Source organism: Bos mutus, chromosome 12 (genome assembly GCF_027580195.1).
Source record: "Bos mutus isolate GX-2022 chromosome 12, NWIPB_WYAK_1.1, whole genome shotgun sequence".
Taxonomy (NCBI): Eukaryota; Metazoa; Chordata; class Mammalia; order Artiodactyla; family Bovidae; genus Bos; species Bos mutus.
This window is the reverse complement of record NC_091628.1, coordinates 28384397-28402705: the sequence shown is the minus strand read 5'-3', so window position 1 is coordinate 28402705 and position 18309 is coordinate 28384397. Positions and strand designations below refer to the sequence as shown.

The 18309-nt window shown below is 37.9% G+C and overlaps 1 protein-coding gene across 11 annotated transcripts in view; it reads right to left on the bottom strand.

The window, feature by feature from the left end:
- Window positions 1–11214, bottom strand: part of N4BP2L2 (NEDD4 binding protein 2 like 2) — a 67011-nt gene extending 55797 nt beyond the window's left edge. For 4 of the 11 annotated variants that reach the window (XM_070380445.1, XM_070380446.1, XM_070380452.1 and 1 more), the window contains exons 1-3: window positions 11068–11202; window positions 8550–9793; window positions 2206–2330 (exon numbers count right to left, since the gene is read on the bottom strand). In XM_070380445.1, coding sequence (XP_070236546.1) covers window positions 2206–2330; window positions 8550–9793 — 1369 coding nt within the window. In that variant the 5' untranslated portion in view covers window positions 11068–11202. Of the gene's footprint in view, window positions 1–2205; window positions 2331–8549; window positions 9794–11067 lie in introns of those variants that run through there. The other 7 variants (XM_005891009.3, XM_070380454.1, XM_070380447.1 and 4 more) reach the window with 6 other exon arrangements.
- Between the last annotated feature and the right edge of the window lie 7095 nt (window positions 11215–18309).

The following is an 18309-nucleotide window of genomic DNA, read 5'->3' as shown; positions in this document are numbered from 1 at the left end:
ATTATTCTCTTTCCATGAATAATTATCGTCCAATACCACATTCCAGTGCACTCCAGGAAAATAAAGGTCCTAAGAAAACAATGTCTGAATACTCAAATAAAGAGAGTCATTTTCTCAAACAAATTAACCACCATACTCTAAGAAAGAGAATAACGACATCTTAGAGATATTTTAAATTTATAAGCAGTTAAAGGTGAATTTAGATTCTTCTAATAAACATGAGGCAGACTGATATTCCCAGAATAATGACTGGCACTTAAAAGTATTCAATAAATGTGTGTAAATTAAACGTAATGCTCACAGCTTTCAAAATGTCCAGCAATTGCCAGTTATCATTACCTTGAAAGGGTTAAAAATTACCTTGGAAAAGTCCACACTTACTATACTAATAAAACCAGTTGTTTATCTAGACACTAATATGTTCAGCAAGTATAAGTCACACGGCACAAACATTTTAATAAAATAGTCTAGTATTGCAGAAAGAAAAAAAATGTCCCACACAAACAAACTTTCCAGTTCACCAAAGATATACTGCCTCATTCCCCTTATCATCTACTTCTGTTCCTCTTAACTCTGGGCCAATAACTCTAAGCATTTTTGGGAACTGCCAGTATGATCCTTATTTGACTTGGGTAGTAACACTGCAGCAGTTTAAAAAATAAAAAAGAATTAATTAAAAAAAATTTTTTTCTAAAATAAATATTTGGAGAAATCCTAGAATCAATACTAGAAAATAGTCTTAAAATCAAACTTATCTGACATTTAAACTTTTTATTCAAAAATATCCTCACTGAAATTCCTTACTTTGAAAAGTGAGAATTAGAAAGAAAAGCATTTATGCTGCTTTTTCCTGTACATACTGTACTTCAGGGTAACACTAGTTGCTAGTTCTAGGTAAGAGGACGTTCCTCATTACAGAAGAATTCTAGCCACTGAACACAGAAGGAATGACAGACCTAGAAAAATCATTTTGCAACTTTAATGAAATAACTGATTAAGGAAACAATCATTCTTGAATAAAACAGGGAGCAGACTGTTCTTCTGAAGCTACTGATCTTAGCATCACTAAAAATGGGACAACCGTTTACTTACAAAGAAAAAAAGGTTGAACCAAATAAATCCTACAAGTTAAATGACTACCACAAGGAAGCAAATAGGCTGTTCACTGTAATCGCTTTACTCTAGGTTTAAATAATGTTTCATCATCAATGCATTCTTAATCTTTTAAAAAAGAAATCAGATTATAGTGTAAGCATGTACCTACACAGTTCTAGATTAATAGTTTTCCATTCTGATTGTAACATTAGAATATCCAGGAAACTTAAAAAAAAAAAACCACTAATATTTAGATCCACTCCAGACCAACCAGGGGCTTCCCCAATGGCTCAGTGGTTGAAGAATCCACCTGCAATGCAGGAGCCTGGGAAGACGCAGGCTCGATCCCTGAGTCAGGAAGATCTCTGAAGAAGGACATCTCAACCCACTCCAGCATTCTTGCCTGGAGAATCCTTCCATGGGCAGAGGAGCCTGGAAGTCCACAGGGTCGTAAAGAATTGGACATGACTGAAGTGAATGAGCACACAAGGACATCAGACTAACTAAACCAGAATCTCTGAGGCTAATACTTGGGCATGAGTTTAAAAAAAAAAAAAATCCCCAAGTGATTCAAATGTTCAGCCAAGGTTAATAATTACTATTCCGAAATTAAAGCAAATTTGACCCATGTGCCTCTAAAAAGTGTATTAAGTAATTTTTTTGTATCAGTGAAAAAAATGTTTAATATTCATGGACATTAAGCCTTAGAAAATATTAGCATTATTCGAGGAAATAACTTTTGGTAACACATTACAAAAATATCAAAGTTTTCTGAATTTGTTCATGAGGTAATATCAGAGGTTTTCTGAATTTGTTCATGAGGTATAAAGCAGTATATCAAAACATCCTATACTTTTATTGTACTGGCTTATGTACACTATCTACAGTTTAAAAAATATTCTAACTACATTCTCTGATTTTCACCTCAATCAGGTAGAGTAAGTATGATTATCACTGCTTCTAAGAGATGAAAAACTGGGTCTCAAAGCTCTTTCGATGGCTTGTCAAAGTCATCCAGTTGGTAAAAAGAAAAAAAGTCAAGAATAAAAATTCAGGTATTGTGACTCCTAGTCAAATATTCTATCCCAGGAGACTTGGCCCAAAACAAACCTCTGTTCTGGTTCCAGTCATGGGCATCACCAAGTTGATTAACATTATACCTGTACCCATCTTGATGGTGAAAATAGTCATCAGTGCTGAACACAATGCCATCACGACTCTGACCAAGCAGAATTCTGTTAATAAAAGAAATCATAAAGGTGCCATTTATAAAATCTATAACCATCAGAAATAAGCCACATAGGAAAGATTATTAAATGAATAGCTGGTACATATTTGTTAATATATTGGAGGCAGAACAGCACAAGAGTTGAACCTTTAAAAGCTTTCAGATTCCAAATATTACTTCACACTTAAATCTACATAATAATAGCCAGTAATAAAAACTATTTAAAGTGGCTTCTATATTGCAACTTTTTTCTTTTTATATTGCAACTTTTAAAAACATTCTTCAATTCAAAATGATGTCAACTTTCCATGTTTTAACTTTAGTGAATTTGTATTTGGTGTCTAAAATTGCCTAAATTTAACACAATAGGTAACCTAAGACAAGCAAGCTTAAGGAAGCAATTCATCTGGGGAAAACTACATTTGGATAAAGGTAAGTTTTGACAGCTTTGATATACTATTTCTATAAAGCACAAACATGCATGACCTGAAAGTGAGACTTGTGGTTTAAGGCTGTGAAACAGTCAATGATCCTCCAGAGTATAATCATGTTTTTAACTTTTAAGAGATTAAATTACTAAATGAAATTAACTACTAAATACTGAACAAAGAACACACTCTCAGAACAAGTCAGTGGTAATCAAGGTCTGTTCTCACGATTTACCACCTTTAACTCCTAAGCACAGAGAGATTGACAAGTGTTCAGTGTAAGAGAATTCCCATAACCAGCGACTCATGAAAGAGATTAGAGATGTGCTGAGAAAAGGGAAAAGACAGTAGGAACAATTTGGATCCAACAATAACAAAAAATCCGCCTGCAATGCAGGAGACCCTGGTTGATTCCTGGGTCATGAAGATCACCTGGAGAAGGGATAGGCTACCCACTCCAGTATTCTGGCCTGGATTCCATGGACTGTACAGACCATGGAGTCACAAAGAGTCAGACACAACTGAGGCAACTTTCACTTTATCTCCCCTCCTTCAACCATTAGGCAGTTGGATTATCATTGTATTGGGCTTCTGAGGTAGCGCTAGTGGTAGAGGTCACCTGCCAATGCAGGAGACTTAAGAGATGTGGGTTCCATCCCTGGGTCAGGAAGATCCTCTGGAGGAGGGCATGGCAACCCACTCCAGTATTCATGCCTGGAGAATCCCATGGACAGAGGGATTCTGTCCCTCTGGCAGGTCACAGTTCATGGAGCGGACTAAAGCAACTGAGCATATGTAATTCTATAATCTCTTTTTGAGAAGGGGAAGGGAGTAGAAGGTGGTGGGAGAGATGATATTGTCCTGGGATGATTCAAGAATACTTCCTAATAAAAGTAACAAAGAATTTCAACTATTAAAACAAACATCTCTCCTTTCCTCAGATAAAACTGCATATATTTTATACAAAAATAAAATCATATATAAATGTAAAAAATGTACTGTATACTTCCACTTATAGAATTCTGATTCAAATTACTTTAAACAAACCAAAGTAAATGGTTTATCATGTTGAAGTTGGCAGAAACCAACACAACTCTGTAAAGCAATTATCCTTCAATTAAAAAATAAATCTTAAAAAAAAGTAAATGGTTTAAATTGTTTGAGGATAAAGCTAGATTTCTCTTTTAACTGGCCATGATTTTCCCAAAATATACCATTTAACACATTTGGCATCCTATTTGTTTATAAGTGATAAAAAATGCCACAATATTAGCATTCCAAACCAAAGCTCAATTGTCTAAAAATATTTTGATCATAACCAACTAGATGATACCTAGTTATGTTTCAAAGTACCAGAAACCTGATACTATCTTTCCTAGATAACATATATGTTTCTTTTTTTTTTCCCATCTGTTCTACTACTTTACTAGCAGGTGATCCTCTAGGTTTAATAATACCGTACTACAAGAGTATAGGATCTTCTGTACCCAAGAAATGCTTAACCTCCTCCCAAAAAAAAAAAAAAGTGGGGAGGGAAGGGATAGTAAATCAATTTATATCATTAACCCATGTCAACATCAAACATGAGAAAATCTCAATGAAGAATATCTTAGGTGTATAAATCATAACAACAGCAAATAATTTTAGCTTGGGGAGACTTTTTCCTCCTAGACTGCTCATGCATCGTTTCAAAATTCCCTGAATTATCTCAAAAATACCTTTATCAATCTAGATATATCTAATGTCATATCAACCATCTGAACCAAAAGTAAATTATTTAAGACTATCAGTATTTTCAAAATTCTTAGATTCTATTAGAACCCTCCCAAGTTACGACAGGTATTAAAATGGATTCTCAGAATGCCAAAATTTAGACTTTTAAGAAATCAAGTATACAATAAAAACTTCAGATGTGGTCCCACTGGCCACTTGATTCGTATTTTTTCAAAATAGCTATCTTTCTGAGGACCTAGTATGTGCCAAGCATTTTATATATATACCTTTATGATTCCATTTAATCCTCACAACAACCTTGACAATGTGGTATTAAACAAATTCAGAAATGAAAATAATTTCTGAAATCAGGCCACCAAAATCACATAAACAATGGTGGAAGAGCCAAAACCAATAGCTCATAACATCCCTACCTCCTGGCGTCCACACCCTTGGATAATCCCCTCAACTGAGGGGACCTTACAGCCTACAGATAGCAAGAAACTGAGGCCTTCAATCCAACAGCTCACAAGGAAATGAGTCTTGTCAACAATTCTGAGAGAGATTCCATGCCGGTCTTCCCCCAAGACAAGCCTTCAGACCAAAACACAGCCCAAAGCAACATGGTGATCACAGCATCATTGGAGACCTTGAACAAGAGGCATCCAGATTCCTGTCTTTCAGAAACTGTGAGACAATAAATGTTTATTGCTTTAACAAGTCAGCTTCAGGGAACTTTGTAACACAACCATAGATAAAAAATTTACTCTGTACTTACACTCTTTCACTTGAGTAACAAATGAGCTGTATTCTTTAAGCGTCATTTTGAGAGTCCTACTCCCCAAAATGGTCTACTATATATAGAATCACTGTAATTTTCCTGCTTTATTTTTTTTAATTTCTAAAAACTATATGTTTTCTATAACACATCATATATATTTAAAAACAGAAGTGATTAAAAAAAAAAAACCTCTGAGTAAAACTGATACTGCATGAATTCTTTACCTCCTTATGTACTGAGTGGCCTTGCATATCCTCTGGCCCAAGACTACTGGGACACTTCATTCTCAAAATACTCCTTGAAAGAAGAAAATTACTCTACATAAGAAAAAGTCAATCCTTCCTCTGGAGTTTAAACTAAGAGCTTTTCCAACAGAAGGAAGGAAAAATGAAATCTCTTCCTCTCTTCAAACTGTTGTGTTCTATAGCTGCTGTAACAAATTATCACAAACTTGGTGGCTAAAAACAACACAGGTTTATTATCCGACTGTTCTGAAAGTCAGAAGTCTGAAATCAGTTTCATTAGGTTAATATCAGTTGTGGTCAGATTAGCATTCCTTTAAAAGCAACCTACATATCCATCTTGACTCATGGTCCCTTCATCACCAAAGCCAGCAGAGTAGGACTTTCTCTTTCTGACAAGTACTTCAACTATCTTTTACTCCTGATCAACTCCAGACATTTTGCTAATATGATGAAATTACTGCTTCTGATAATACTCTGGTGAAATCTGTAGCATAAAGGAATGTGGATTTGCTGAAGTAATTTCGATTTATGCCTCCTCCTTGCAAGAACACAGTATAAGAATCTAGCAAAATCTTTAGCCCACACCCCTAAGAATGATACCCCAAACTTGATCCCTAAATGGTCTTGAGACCAATCATGGAATCAAAGGATTCAGTTTGGCTGATTGCCAACTGCAACAGCAACAAAATTCTATCTCTAGAATATTGTTGAATTCTGCCTCAAATGAACCTTTCATCAAAAGGCCGTCAGTTTACCTAAGAGGATAAAGAGCTGGCACCTTGTCATACTTACAGAAGTTGTGTGAACTGGTTTGCACAGGTTTACTTGTAAATATTTAAACTCTGTACTTGTATTCAAACTTAATGTAAGACTGGTTTCATCAAAATCTGTTCATTAAGTTGTGGTAAACACTAAGCGTCTGCCACTTGTAACCAAGTTGGCTTTTAGGTCAGTTATCAGTAAATAAAGATAATGCTGTCTTGAGGGTTGAGATGAGAAACCAAAACATCAAAAGTGGAGGCAAGTAAGAAAACCTCTAAATAAGTAAAATCCTGAGAAAAATGAAAGGACACATATTATGTCTCCTGCAGTGGAGGGCAGGGTACTAGTTCAAGTGCACAAGGATATGAAGATAAAGAGGTAGGTAAGGACTAAAGGAAGAAAGGGACTTGAATACTATCCCCAAAGAATTTGAAATTTATCTAACTCACTATAACTCATTACCACATATCAATACTAAACAATGTTATATTTTAATTTAGTGCCCCAAATTAATTCAACTCTGATCCTCCAAATCTTTACTCCTTTTTTCAAAGCTCATTTGAAAAGCTAAATCCTACATGAAACCATTCCTCACTAGAGAATATGTGGCTTCATATCCAATCCCAAATAACCATTCCTACTTCATTCAAAAAAGTGCTGACCTAAAGAGATACTTCTGCTGCTTTAACCAAGCTATTCAAAGCCAGGAGTCAGGTATAGAGCAACCCATGTGATAGATATTAAAGTGAAGGATTAGGTAAGATACACACCCTCATTTACATCCCCACTTTGATCTCTTATCAGTTTTTACAACTTCTCCCAAGTCCTTGAACCTGAACTCATTTTTTATTAGCCTCTGCTGCTTCTAAAAAGTGAAAAGGCTAATTCATCTCCCAAGATGGTTATATACGGAAGTACTCTATAACCTAAAAACAGTAACATAAATAAATGGTAGTTGTGACTGTAACTTCCATTCTTATTACACCTAATTTCTCAAATAAAGAAATATACATGGGGTCGCAAAGAGTCAGACATGACTTAGTGACTGAACAACAACATATTAAATATAATCACCTCTCATCTCCCACTACAATTACGTCTCCTTGAACTTCTACTGAATTGCCACTACACTTGACTCATTTTCAGTTTCAACACACTCCAATATGTTGTTCCAAACCTAATCCTTCTTTTTGCATTCTATACCAGAGGTCCTCACCAGAAGATGCATTCATCCAATTTCCAACCATCTCTTTTCTGATATTCCAAATCTAGAAGAACGCTCATGTTTTTAAGACTTCATTCCTAATTTCTATCCTTTCTAAAGAAGGGTTGAAATATCATTTTCTCTACAAAATTTTCACTAAAAAGGAATCAAAATGCAGACTTAAAATTCATTCACAAAATAACAGTTTACAATCTAGCTTGAAATGTCTATATAACTTAAATCTTTCTCTAATTTCTTGCTTCTGAAGAAATACTGTGTAAGTTTTTTAGACTGTCTTGCAAATAAATATAAACCATTTACAAAATAGTTCCTTGACTTTTTTATCATCACACAGACATCAAATAAACTCTTTTCCCTCTTATCTAGCATAAACCTCGAAATCATCCTATATAAACTACAAAGAATCTGTATTGCTTTTCATAGCTGCACAAATGTGTTTGACTGCATCAATATTTTAAAAATGTAAACAAAGACAGGAATTTGAAACATTTCACCACACAATAAAACATCATCAGTTCTAACTTCACTAATTTCAGATATTGCTCACTTCAAACTCTTAAAGAAACTGCAAACAGGTTCCCTCCATCAACAATGGTACAAACACGACACAGTTCTTAAAACAAGTTCAAAATTCCTCTCCTTGGGTTATCTCATTGCTACTCATAATTCCAGAAAAATAAGTATTCATTAACGGCGAAACCTGTCCAAGGTCACAAACTGAAATAACTGAGTCAAAGCTCAAGTTTTCTACCTATGAATCCAACTCTTCTTGAATAGCTGACTTGAAGGGCAGCACAGTTCTCAAATAGCATTTGCTTTCATCACAGCCATTATTTCACATGGTGAATCTATTTTTAAAGTCCTTAACAGGATCTTAATAAGAATATATATGTCAATTCTCCTTTCCTCTATCAGAAAACATCTTTTAAAATATTTACCATCATATGCCATTCTCAAGTATAACAAATTAAAGATTTTTTACAAGACACATAAAAGCATTTGCCATTGATTACAACTATCATGATCTTAAAGCAATAAATTACCAAGTATTCACTTGGTATCCTTTACTTACCGAGACAATGTCGTTTTCCCAGAACCAGGCAAACCTCTTAAAAGAATAAGTAACTTCTGCAATTTATGTAACTTTTCCTCTTCAAACTGCTGGTTTATAAACCTGTCTGTTCCATTACACTCCTCCACAGAAGGATCTTTCCAGTATCTTTCACTGGTTTCACAGAAACCATTACTCGCATACCCATCTTGCACACTGTAGTCATTTCTAGAGGGATGATCACTACTGCAGTCAGTATATTCATTGTTCTCATCAAAAGTCAAACAATCCCAGTTAGCATGACAACTATTTATAAAATATCCATTCTGCATCTCAAAGTCATCCTGGGAATGGAAAATATTTGATGGTGGATTTGGTGGAACACTGAATCTTTCAATATTTAAGTGATAGTTAAAACTGGGAAGATGAGGGTCTTGTGGTACTACAAAAGAATCCATTGCTTGCCACTCAGGCCTGAAGGAAGTAAATGAATCATCACAAAATGTAGGTATCATTTGTCCATTACAAGGATATTTACCTGGCTCATTCTCCACCCACTGTTGATAACCACAATGTGGTTGAAGGCCATTACTAAGATATTTTTTCTTTTCTTCTTCAGATTTTAACAGATCATTATTAGGGTTCTGATAATATGCAATGAGTTGTTTCTCAGAGGGTTCGGGTTCCTTACAACTACTTTCTGAATCATCTTTTTCATTTTCAAGCTCTTCAATTTCTTTGTAAAACTGGAACAATTCATTGTCAATCTCTGATTTTTTGGAGTTAAATTTCTGTTTGTTTTGTTTTCTTTTGCCATCTCTACCATTGATAGTGTCTGCTTGATTCCTCCCGTCATTACATTTTTTTTCCTCAGGGGGTTTGTAAATGGGTCCTATAAATGCTTTACTTGTGCTATATATCTCATCATCTGTGGATACCAATGGAGGATGTATATCCTGTACAACTTGTGAATCAACAGACTCAATAACATCCGGTCTGTCGCTAGGCATCCCATCATGCTCAGGTTTCAGCAAATCTGTAGTTTGGGTTTTGTCCTCCTGAAGATAACTATGTCCTCTAACATTAGTGATGGTTACAGGGGTCCAATCACTTCCAGTTTTCTCTTGCTTTCTGTAAAAATTACCACTACCATGATAGGGGAAAACATATGCCTCTTCAGTAGACTTCAATTTCTTGGAGCATGGTTCACTTAGTAGTTCTTCCTCATGTCCCATGGATTTAGCTTCAACTTCACCATAAGGCATCTGAGGAGAAAATCACACAACTAATAATTTAAAAACCTAAACAAAAATTTCCTCAGAAACAACAGAAGAAAACAATTTGATATAAGCATTTAAAAACCATTTTCACAAAACACGAAAATTTTAAAGTTGTAATTTTATAATCCCGTACTACTGTTATGACATTGTGATTTAAAGCAGGAGTTTCACTGAAGGTAAATAAACATCCTTTTTTAAAGAAAGTTATATCTCCTATTTAATCTAACTCATGTATTTCTGAATTCGAGAACCTAAGCAAAAACTAAAGCAAGCTTGGAAAGCTCAATCAGTAATACACATTTCAATGACACAGATATACAATCGTGTACTAAAAAGGACAGTAAGTGTGCCAACCAAAATGACAAAGATCCAAACTGGTTGTAATAAACTGTATCATAAATGTCTTCCTGTTTAAAACCACTAGGTCCTTAGCAAACCTCACACAACCACAAGTGTTAGCAATCAAACGTCAGATTAACTGAAATGTCAGTCTTTATAGGCCCTATTCTTGCGAGGAGAGTAAAAGTGTCCCCAAGTGTGTGTATTACATTGATTTTAAAGAAAAAAACAGTAACTTAAGTTGTCCTGAGAATGACAGAAATATGTGATGTTTAGAAATCTGGCAACTCCCCAAATCAAAGCCCTCATCTTTTCCAGATGGTTCGTCCATCTCGTAGATAAATAAACTCTGCTTCCCTTGAAAATTTTGGGGGACCCTCAACAGTACAATTCAAAAGCCTGTTTTGGTCAGTACTTCATTCCGCCCGCTCTCTGGTCTTCCTTTCTCTAACACGAGAGCAAAAGGAAAGGGCAAAAACACGAGTGGGACAAGACGGCCCCAAGGGGACTGAAAGAAAATACACCTGAAGAGAACGCCAATCTCCCAGAAACAGGCCCCTCCTAGGCCACTTCTCAGCTTCTCATTTCCTCATTATAAACAGCAGAAAAGACCCAGGGAAGAGAAAGGAGAGAGGCCTATACACAACTTGAATCCTAAGGCCTCCTGACCTCCAAACAGGGCAGCCCGGGCAAAAGCGCTTCATCCAATTTTTCTGTCCCAAAGGAGACACGTTCAGGTTCTATCTAGGAATTCCAAAGAGCTCCGAGACCCAAAGGTTCACTCCCGGCTTCTGTATACAGCTAACCTAAAGGGTTCAGTCAAGCGCCGGCGAGAAGCCAAGCCACTTAAGGAAGAAGAAAGAAACTGAAAAACCTCCCCACCACAACCCCACCTCGCTTAAAATGGTGTGTTTACTCACCTTATACCACAGTTCTGCATTGACCTCAAAACAGTAGGTGAAAGAACCGCAGAGACCTTCCCCAAACAGATACCGGGTGGGACTGAAAGCCGGGACCTCAGGAGCCGAGAAACAAGCCGCCACTCCGTACGCAAGATGGCGACCACCTCACAGTTACCCCGGCAGGAATTACGAATTCGCGCCAAGGCATTGTGGGAAACGAAGTCCGGAATTCACACCCAGCCTGGAAATCTCAACGTCTCCCAGAATGCATTGCTTCACATACGCGCTGAGGACAAAAAGCGAAGGCCGGAAGTAGTTCTTAGATTGGAGGCGGGACGTTGTTTAGAAATACCAACTTCGGCTAAAATAGGCATCGACCTGGTCTGGTGTTCACCCCTAAATGAAAAGACACTGTGAGTGCCTGACATCCAAAACACATACATAAGCTGTTCTGAATATATGCAGATACATAAACTGTTCTGAGTACATGCTTTAAGGCTTTTGCCAAGTCGCTTCAGTCGTGTCCGACCGACTCTGTGCGACCCCATGGACTGCAGCCTACCAGGCTTCTCTGTCCATGGGATTCTCCAGGCAAAAACACTGGAGTGGGTTGCCATTTCCTTATCCTCAAAATAAGGCTTTTAGGGATACTCAAAAACTTTTCAAAAGGGTCTTAACATTTCACCTCGCCAACTAGGCTTTCTATCGTTTCTAGGTTCATGTTTTTCTGTCCAAGAAGAGAATCACTGCAGCTGAGCCTTGATATACAGATAAAAGTACTTGTGATAAAATAACTTAAAATGTCATAGCTGTATTTTGTTTTGCGAACTAAAGACCATTTTCTGAGCCTTCTCGTTAAAAGTCAACTTGTGGAAAGCGCTTAGAACAGGGCTTGGTAAAAAGTAAGTGCTATGTAAGTGTTTGTTAGATTAGAAATAACCACAAACCGAACAATTGGCAGTCCTCTGCTCAGGGCCCCTTTTCTCTTCCCACCGTCTCCCCACTCTCTCTAGACCCACTCCTTCACCTGCAGAGAAATTGCTTATCTCTTCACACGTATTTTGCGGAGAAGGCAATAGCAACCCACTCCAGTACTCTTGCCTGGAAAATCGCATGGACAGAGGAGCCTGGTAGGCTGCAGTCCCTGGGGTCGCGAAGAGTCGGACACAACTGAGCGACTTCACTTTCACTTTTCATTTTCATGCATTGGAGAAGGAAATGGCAACCCACTCCAGTGTTCTTGCCTGGAGAATCCCAGGGACGGGGGAGCCTGGTGGGCTGCCGTCTGTGGGGTTGCAGAGTCGGACACGACTGAAGCGACTTAGTAGTAGTAGTAGTCACACGTATTTAAATACGTATGTAAGTAAACCCGTTGCCATAGCGTTTTAATTTATAAATATTATAGTTAAAATCACAGCCTCTAATGTTTGCATTGGAGTATTTAACAGCCTTATGACCGAGAGGGCTCACCAAGAGCAATCCATCCCCTTACAGCGACAGACTCATCCTCAAATAGAAATTCTCTCATCGACCTTTATGATGTTTCCTCGTGATTAGATTCAAATTAAACTAAAAAGCCTCTTGATGAAAGTGAAAGAGGAGAGTGAATAAGTTGGCTTAAAGCTCAACATTCAGAAAACGAAGATCATGGCATCCGGTCCCACCACTTCATGGGAAATAGATGGGGAAACAGTGGAAACAGTGTCAGACTTTATTTTTCTGGGCTCCAAAATCACTGCAGATGGTGACTGCAGCCATGAAATTAAAAGACGCTTACTCCTTGGAAGAAGAGTTATGACCAACCTAGATAGCATATTGAAAAGCAGAGACATTACTTTGCCAACAAAGGTCCGTCTAGTCAAGGCTATGGTTTTTCCAGTGGTCACGTATGGATGTGAGTGTTGGACTGTGAAGAAAGCTGAGCGCCGAAGAATTGACGCTTTTGAACTGTGGTGTTGGAGAAGACTCTTGAGAGTCCCTTGGACTGCAAGGAAATCCGACCAGTCCATTCTGAAGGAGATGAGCCCTGGGATTTCTTTGGAAGGAATCATGCTAAAGCTGATACTCCAGTACTTTGGCCATCTCATGCGAAGAGTTGACTCATTGGAAAAGACTCTGATGCTGGGAGGGATTGGGGGCAGGAGGAGAAGGGGACGCCAGAGGATGAGATGGCTGGATGGCATCACTGACTCGATGGACATGAGTCTGAGTGAACTCCAGGAGTTGGTGATGGACAGGGAGGCCTGGCGTGCTGCGATTCATGGGGTCGCAAAGAGTCGGACACGACTGAGCGACTGATCTGATCTGATCTGATCTGATCTATGTTTTGTGTGTGTGTATATATATATATATATATATAGTATTACAGTATTATAGTACATCATTACAATTAATGAACCAATATTGATATACTGACGTCAAGGACAGACCATCGTTTTTCCTTAGTTTTGCACTAATGTCCTTTGTGTCCCAGGGTTCCATCCAGTATGCAGTATTACATGGAGTTGTCATCTCTCCTTAGTCTCTCCTGACTGTGACGGTTTCTCAAACTCCACTTGGTTTTGATGACTTTGGCAATTATAAGGAAAACTAGTCAGGAACCTTGTAGGATGCTCTTCTATTAGAACTTATATGATTCTTTTCTCATGATTAGACTGAAATTATGGGTTTTTGAGAGGGAGACCACAGAGGTAAAGTGTCATTTTCATAACATTATAGCAGGTGTACATACTACCAACATAGTTTGTGATTGTATATGTTGATCAACAGAGTAGTGTTGGTCAGGTTTCTTCACTGTAAAGTTACTCTTTTTCCCCTGCTTGCCCTGCCATACTCCTTGGAAGGAAGTTATTGTGCACAGCACACATTTCTGGAGTGCTCTCCATTCATTAGAGTATTTAAGTAATTTACTGTGAATTCTCCTGCATAGGAGACATGTCTCTTCTCTCCTTTCCTTATTTATTTATTTTTTCACACTGGATCTTCACTGTGGTGCTAGGACTCAGTTCTGGCATGTGGATCTTAGTTCCCTGACCAGGGATTGAACCATCATCCCCTGCCTTGAAAGGCGGATTCTTAAGCACTGGACCACCAGGGAAATCCCCATCCTTATTTGTTTTGATGCTCAAATTACCTGAGGTTTGCCCAGCTTTGGGGTGGCTCCTTTTGACCTACACATTGAGTACTTCCTTATCTTGTGGCACAGGATTTTCCAGGCTTCATTCATTACTCATAATCTGGAATCAAAAATTTCTCCAAATCTTGGTTTCTTCCCTGCCCCCCCTCCCCCTTGGAGAATGGTATTTAGAAGCTAAGACTTTGGCCCTAAGAGTGCTTATTGATACTAGAGTACTACTGCTTTCAGGTCATCTCAGTAGACAGAAGGTGGGGAGAGGGCAACAGATTTCTTTTTTTTTTATTTAAGAAAACATAAATATTGATACTTAAAATTCCAATATAATTCCACAATGTTCTCTTAAAAATTTTTTATTAAGGTATAACTGATTTACAGTGTTGTGTTAATTTCTGCTAAATAGCAAAGAGATTCAGTTTTATGTATAATACATTTTTTATATTTTTTTTCCATTATGGTTTATCACAGGATATTTAATATAGTTTCCTGCGCTATATAGTAAGACCTTGTTGTTATCCATTCTATGTATAGTAGCTTTACAGTGTTCTTTGTTGCCATTCCCGTTTCATATTTGTGTCTGCCTTCTTCAACTGTGAGAACCTTGTTTCCTCATAGCACATTTTCCTAATCCTGCATTACACATAAAATCCTGCATTACACATAAAATCCTACATTACACATCAAAATTGCTAAATTCACATATTTACCTAAGCAAACCTACTAAAAAGGGTTCAAGCCTTGGTTGTAGTTTTTCTTCTATAGATTGAGGGTTGAAAGTCAAAATACTAGGTACAAAAATAACTTGAATTACTTCTCTTGCACTACCCTATTACATTTCCATGGGTTTATGTTATTTGAAATACACCTGAGTTTATTTTTTTTCTATTTCCAGTTTTGGTTTATTTTTCCTTCCGTTACTGATGATTTCATTTTACTTTTGAAATATGTAGAATAATATGTTTCCCAAAGTGTAAACCGTCCAAAATGGTATATTCAGAGAAATATCACTCTCTTCCCTCTCTCTTAAACACTTTTTCCTACAACCTTTTATATATATACAATTTTCTTGTTTTCTGATGTATCCTCCTTATGTCTCTTTTTGCAAAAAATAAGCAGACATATGTATGTTTTCTTATTTCTCTTTTCTTACTCCAAAGTGAACATACCATATATGCAATTTTCAATTTTTTTTTCAGCTAACAGTATCTTCTGGATATCATTTTTACATCAAATTACGGAGGTCTTCTTTTGGGCTCCAAAATCACTGCAGATGGTGATTGCAGCCATGAAATTAAAAGATGCTTACTCCTTGGAAGGAAAGTTATGACCAACCTAGATAGCATATTAAAAACCAGAGACATTACTTTGCCAACAAAGGTCCCATTTTTCCAGTGGTCATGTATGGATGTCAGAGTTGGACTGTGAAGAAAGCTGAACACCGAAGACTTGATGCTTTTGAACTGTGGTATTGGAGAAGACTCTTCAGAGTCCCTTGGACTGCAAGAGATCCAACCAGTCCATCCTAAAGGAGATCAGTCCTGGGTGTTCATTGGAAGGACTGATGTTGAAGCTGAAACTCCAATCCTTTGGCCACCTGATGTGAAGAGCTGACTCATTTGAAAAGACCCTGATGCTGGGAAAGATTGAGGGCAGGAGGAGAAAGGGACGACAGAGGATGAGATGGTTGGATGGCATCGCTGACTCGATGGACATGGGTTTGGGTGAACTCCGGGAGTTGGTGATGGACAGGGAGGCCTGGCGTGCTGCGGTTCATGGGGTCGCAAAGAGTAGGACATGACTGAGCGACTGAACTGAACTGAACTGAAAAAAGGATATTAGCTTTACATCTGGCATGTGTGTGTGTGCTAAGTTGCGTCAGTCGTGTCTGACTCTTTGTGATCCCATGGAATATAGCCCACCAGGCTCCTCTGTCCATGGGATTCTCCAGGCAAGAATACTGGAGTCTATTGCCATGCCCTCCTCCAGAGGATCTTCCCAATTCAGGGGTCAAACCAGTGTGTTGTTACGTCTCCTTCTTTGGCAGGCGGATCCATTACACTAGCACCACCTGGAAAGCCCCTATATCTAGCATATTTCTTGTGATATTTTCTCCTAATTTGTCTTTTTTTCCTGTACCTAGGGGTTTTTTTCTATGTAAAAGTTTTTAATTATTATTGTTCTTTTATTAGTATTTTTTAGTATTTTTATTCAACTGAGTGTTGAATTTTGTTAAAGCATTTTTTCATCAACTAGACATATTAATATCAGTTCAATTCAGTCACTCAGTCACATCCAACTCTTTGCAACCCCATGGACTGCAGCATGCCAGGCTTCCCTGTCCATCACCAACTGCCAGAGCTTGCTCAAACTCATGTCCATTGAGTCGGTCATGCCATCCAACCATCTCATCCTGTGTCGTCCCCTTCTCCTCCCGCCTTGTGTCTTTCCCAGCATCCGAGTCTTCCAATGAGTCAGTTCTTCTCATCAGGTGGCCAAAGTATTGGAGTTTCACCATCAGTCGTTTCAGTGAACATTCAGGACTGATTTCCTTTAGGACGGACTGGTTTGATCTCCTTGCAGTCCAAGGGACCTCAAGATTCTTCTCTAACACCACAGTTAAAAAGCATCAGTTCTTTGGCAGTCAGCTTTCCTTATAGTCCAACTCTCACATCCATACATGACTATTAGAAAAAGCATAGCTTTGACTAGATGGACCTTTGTCGGTCCATCTAAAAGACATATTAATACAGGGTATTATATTAATATTTCCTAATTTGAACTATACCTTCAAATATGACCCACTTGTTCATAGTACATTCTTTTCTAATGTAGTACTAGAATTGTTCACTATATTTTACTTAGGATTTTTCCAGTAAAGTATTTGTAAGTGATGTTGGTTTGTAATTCTTTTATTATATCTGAATCAGGTTTATATAGTAACTGATGGAGAAATTAGAAACAAAATAGATAAGGAGTCCCACTTTCCCAGTCTCTCCCAGTCTTTCTCTAAACATCCTTAATTTACCATATTTTGCTCTCCTCACATTTTTTGTTCATGTTCCTATGTTTAACCTTTCCATCTCTGGCTGTTACAAACTCAAAATTGATAGGATTGTTTTCTCCTGGTTTCTGAACACTCTCTGGTGATATTTACACTGGTTCATCTGGTTGTACCTTTATATGTAGGCCCATACCTTAAGTCCATATCCTTTCTTCCAGCCACTCTTCTATTACCCCCACTCTTTTCTTTGGTTACACCAAAAGGCTTGTGCAATTTTAGCTCCCCAATTGGGTATTGAACTTGCATCACAGCAGTGAAGGTATCAATTCTTAACCACTGGACCACCAGAGAAGGAAATGGCAACCCACTCCAGTATTCTCGCCTGGAGAATTGCAGGGATAGGGGAGCCTGGTGGGCTGCTGTCTATGGGGTCTCACAGAATTGGACACGACTGAAGCAACTTAGCAGCAGCAGCAGGACCACCAGAGAATTCCTGCCCCTCCTCCATCCTGATAGATAAGTCTTAGGAATGGACCCATGCCAGGGTTGCCTATTGCAATTACGAAGTTCTTTTCTGCCAAAAGTAGCCAGCAATGTCTGGAGATGGAGGAGATTTGTATATGTCTCCTTGACACAGCTTTACTACCAGTTATAAAGAAAGTGAATCTCAGACTAAATTCTGACACACATATAGACATTTATTAGCAAACTGCCACAGAACAAAATAATAACAATTGTAAACCTATTTTGTAAGCTCAAAGTCCCAACTTTGTCCTTAAATGCGCCAACACAGGGAATTTCTTGGTGTTCCAGCGGTGTGGACTCTGCACTCTCACAACTGAGGGTCTGGTTCATTCCCTGGTCGGGGAGCTCAGATCCCATAGGTGCAACCACACACACACACACATACACACACACAAATGTACCAACACAACTTACATGAAGACTTCATTAAGACCAATATAATAGAGGTGAATTATTACTTTATGGATGACAAGTAACAGGAACTCTCCAAATTAATGGCTGAACACAAACTTTTTCAGAATAAAGCTTCACACCAGTTCAAAGGATACCTTGTTAATGCGAGGGTGAGGACTGTTCCTATATTTCAACATACTTAACCATG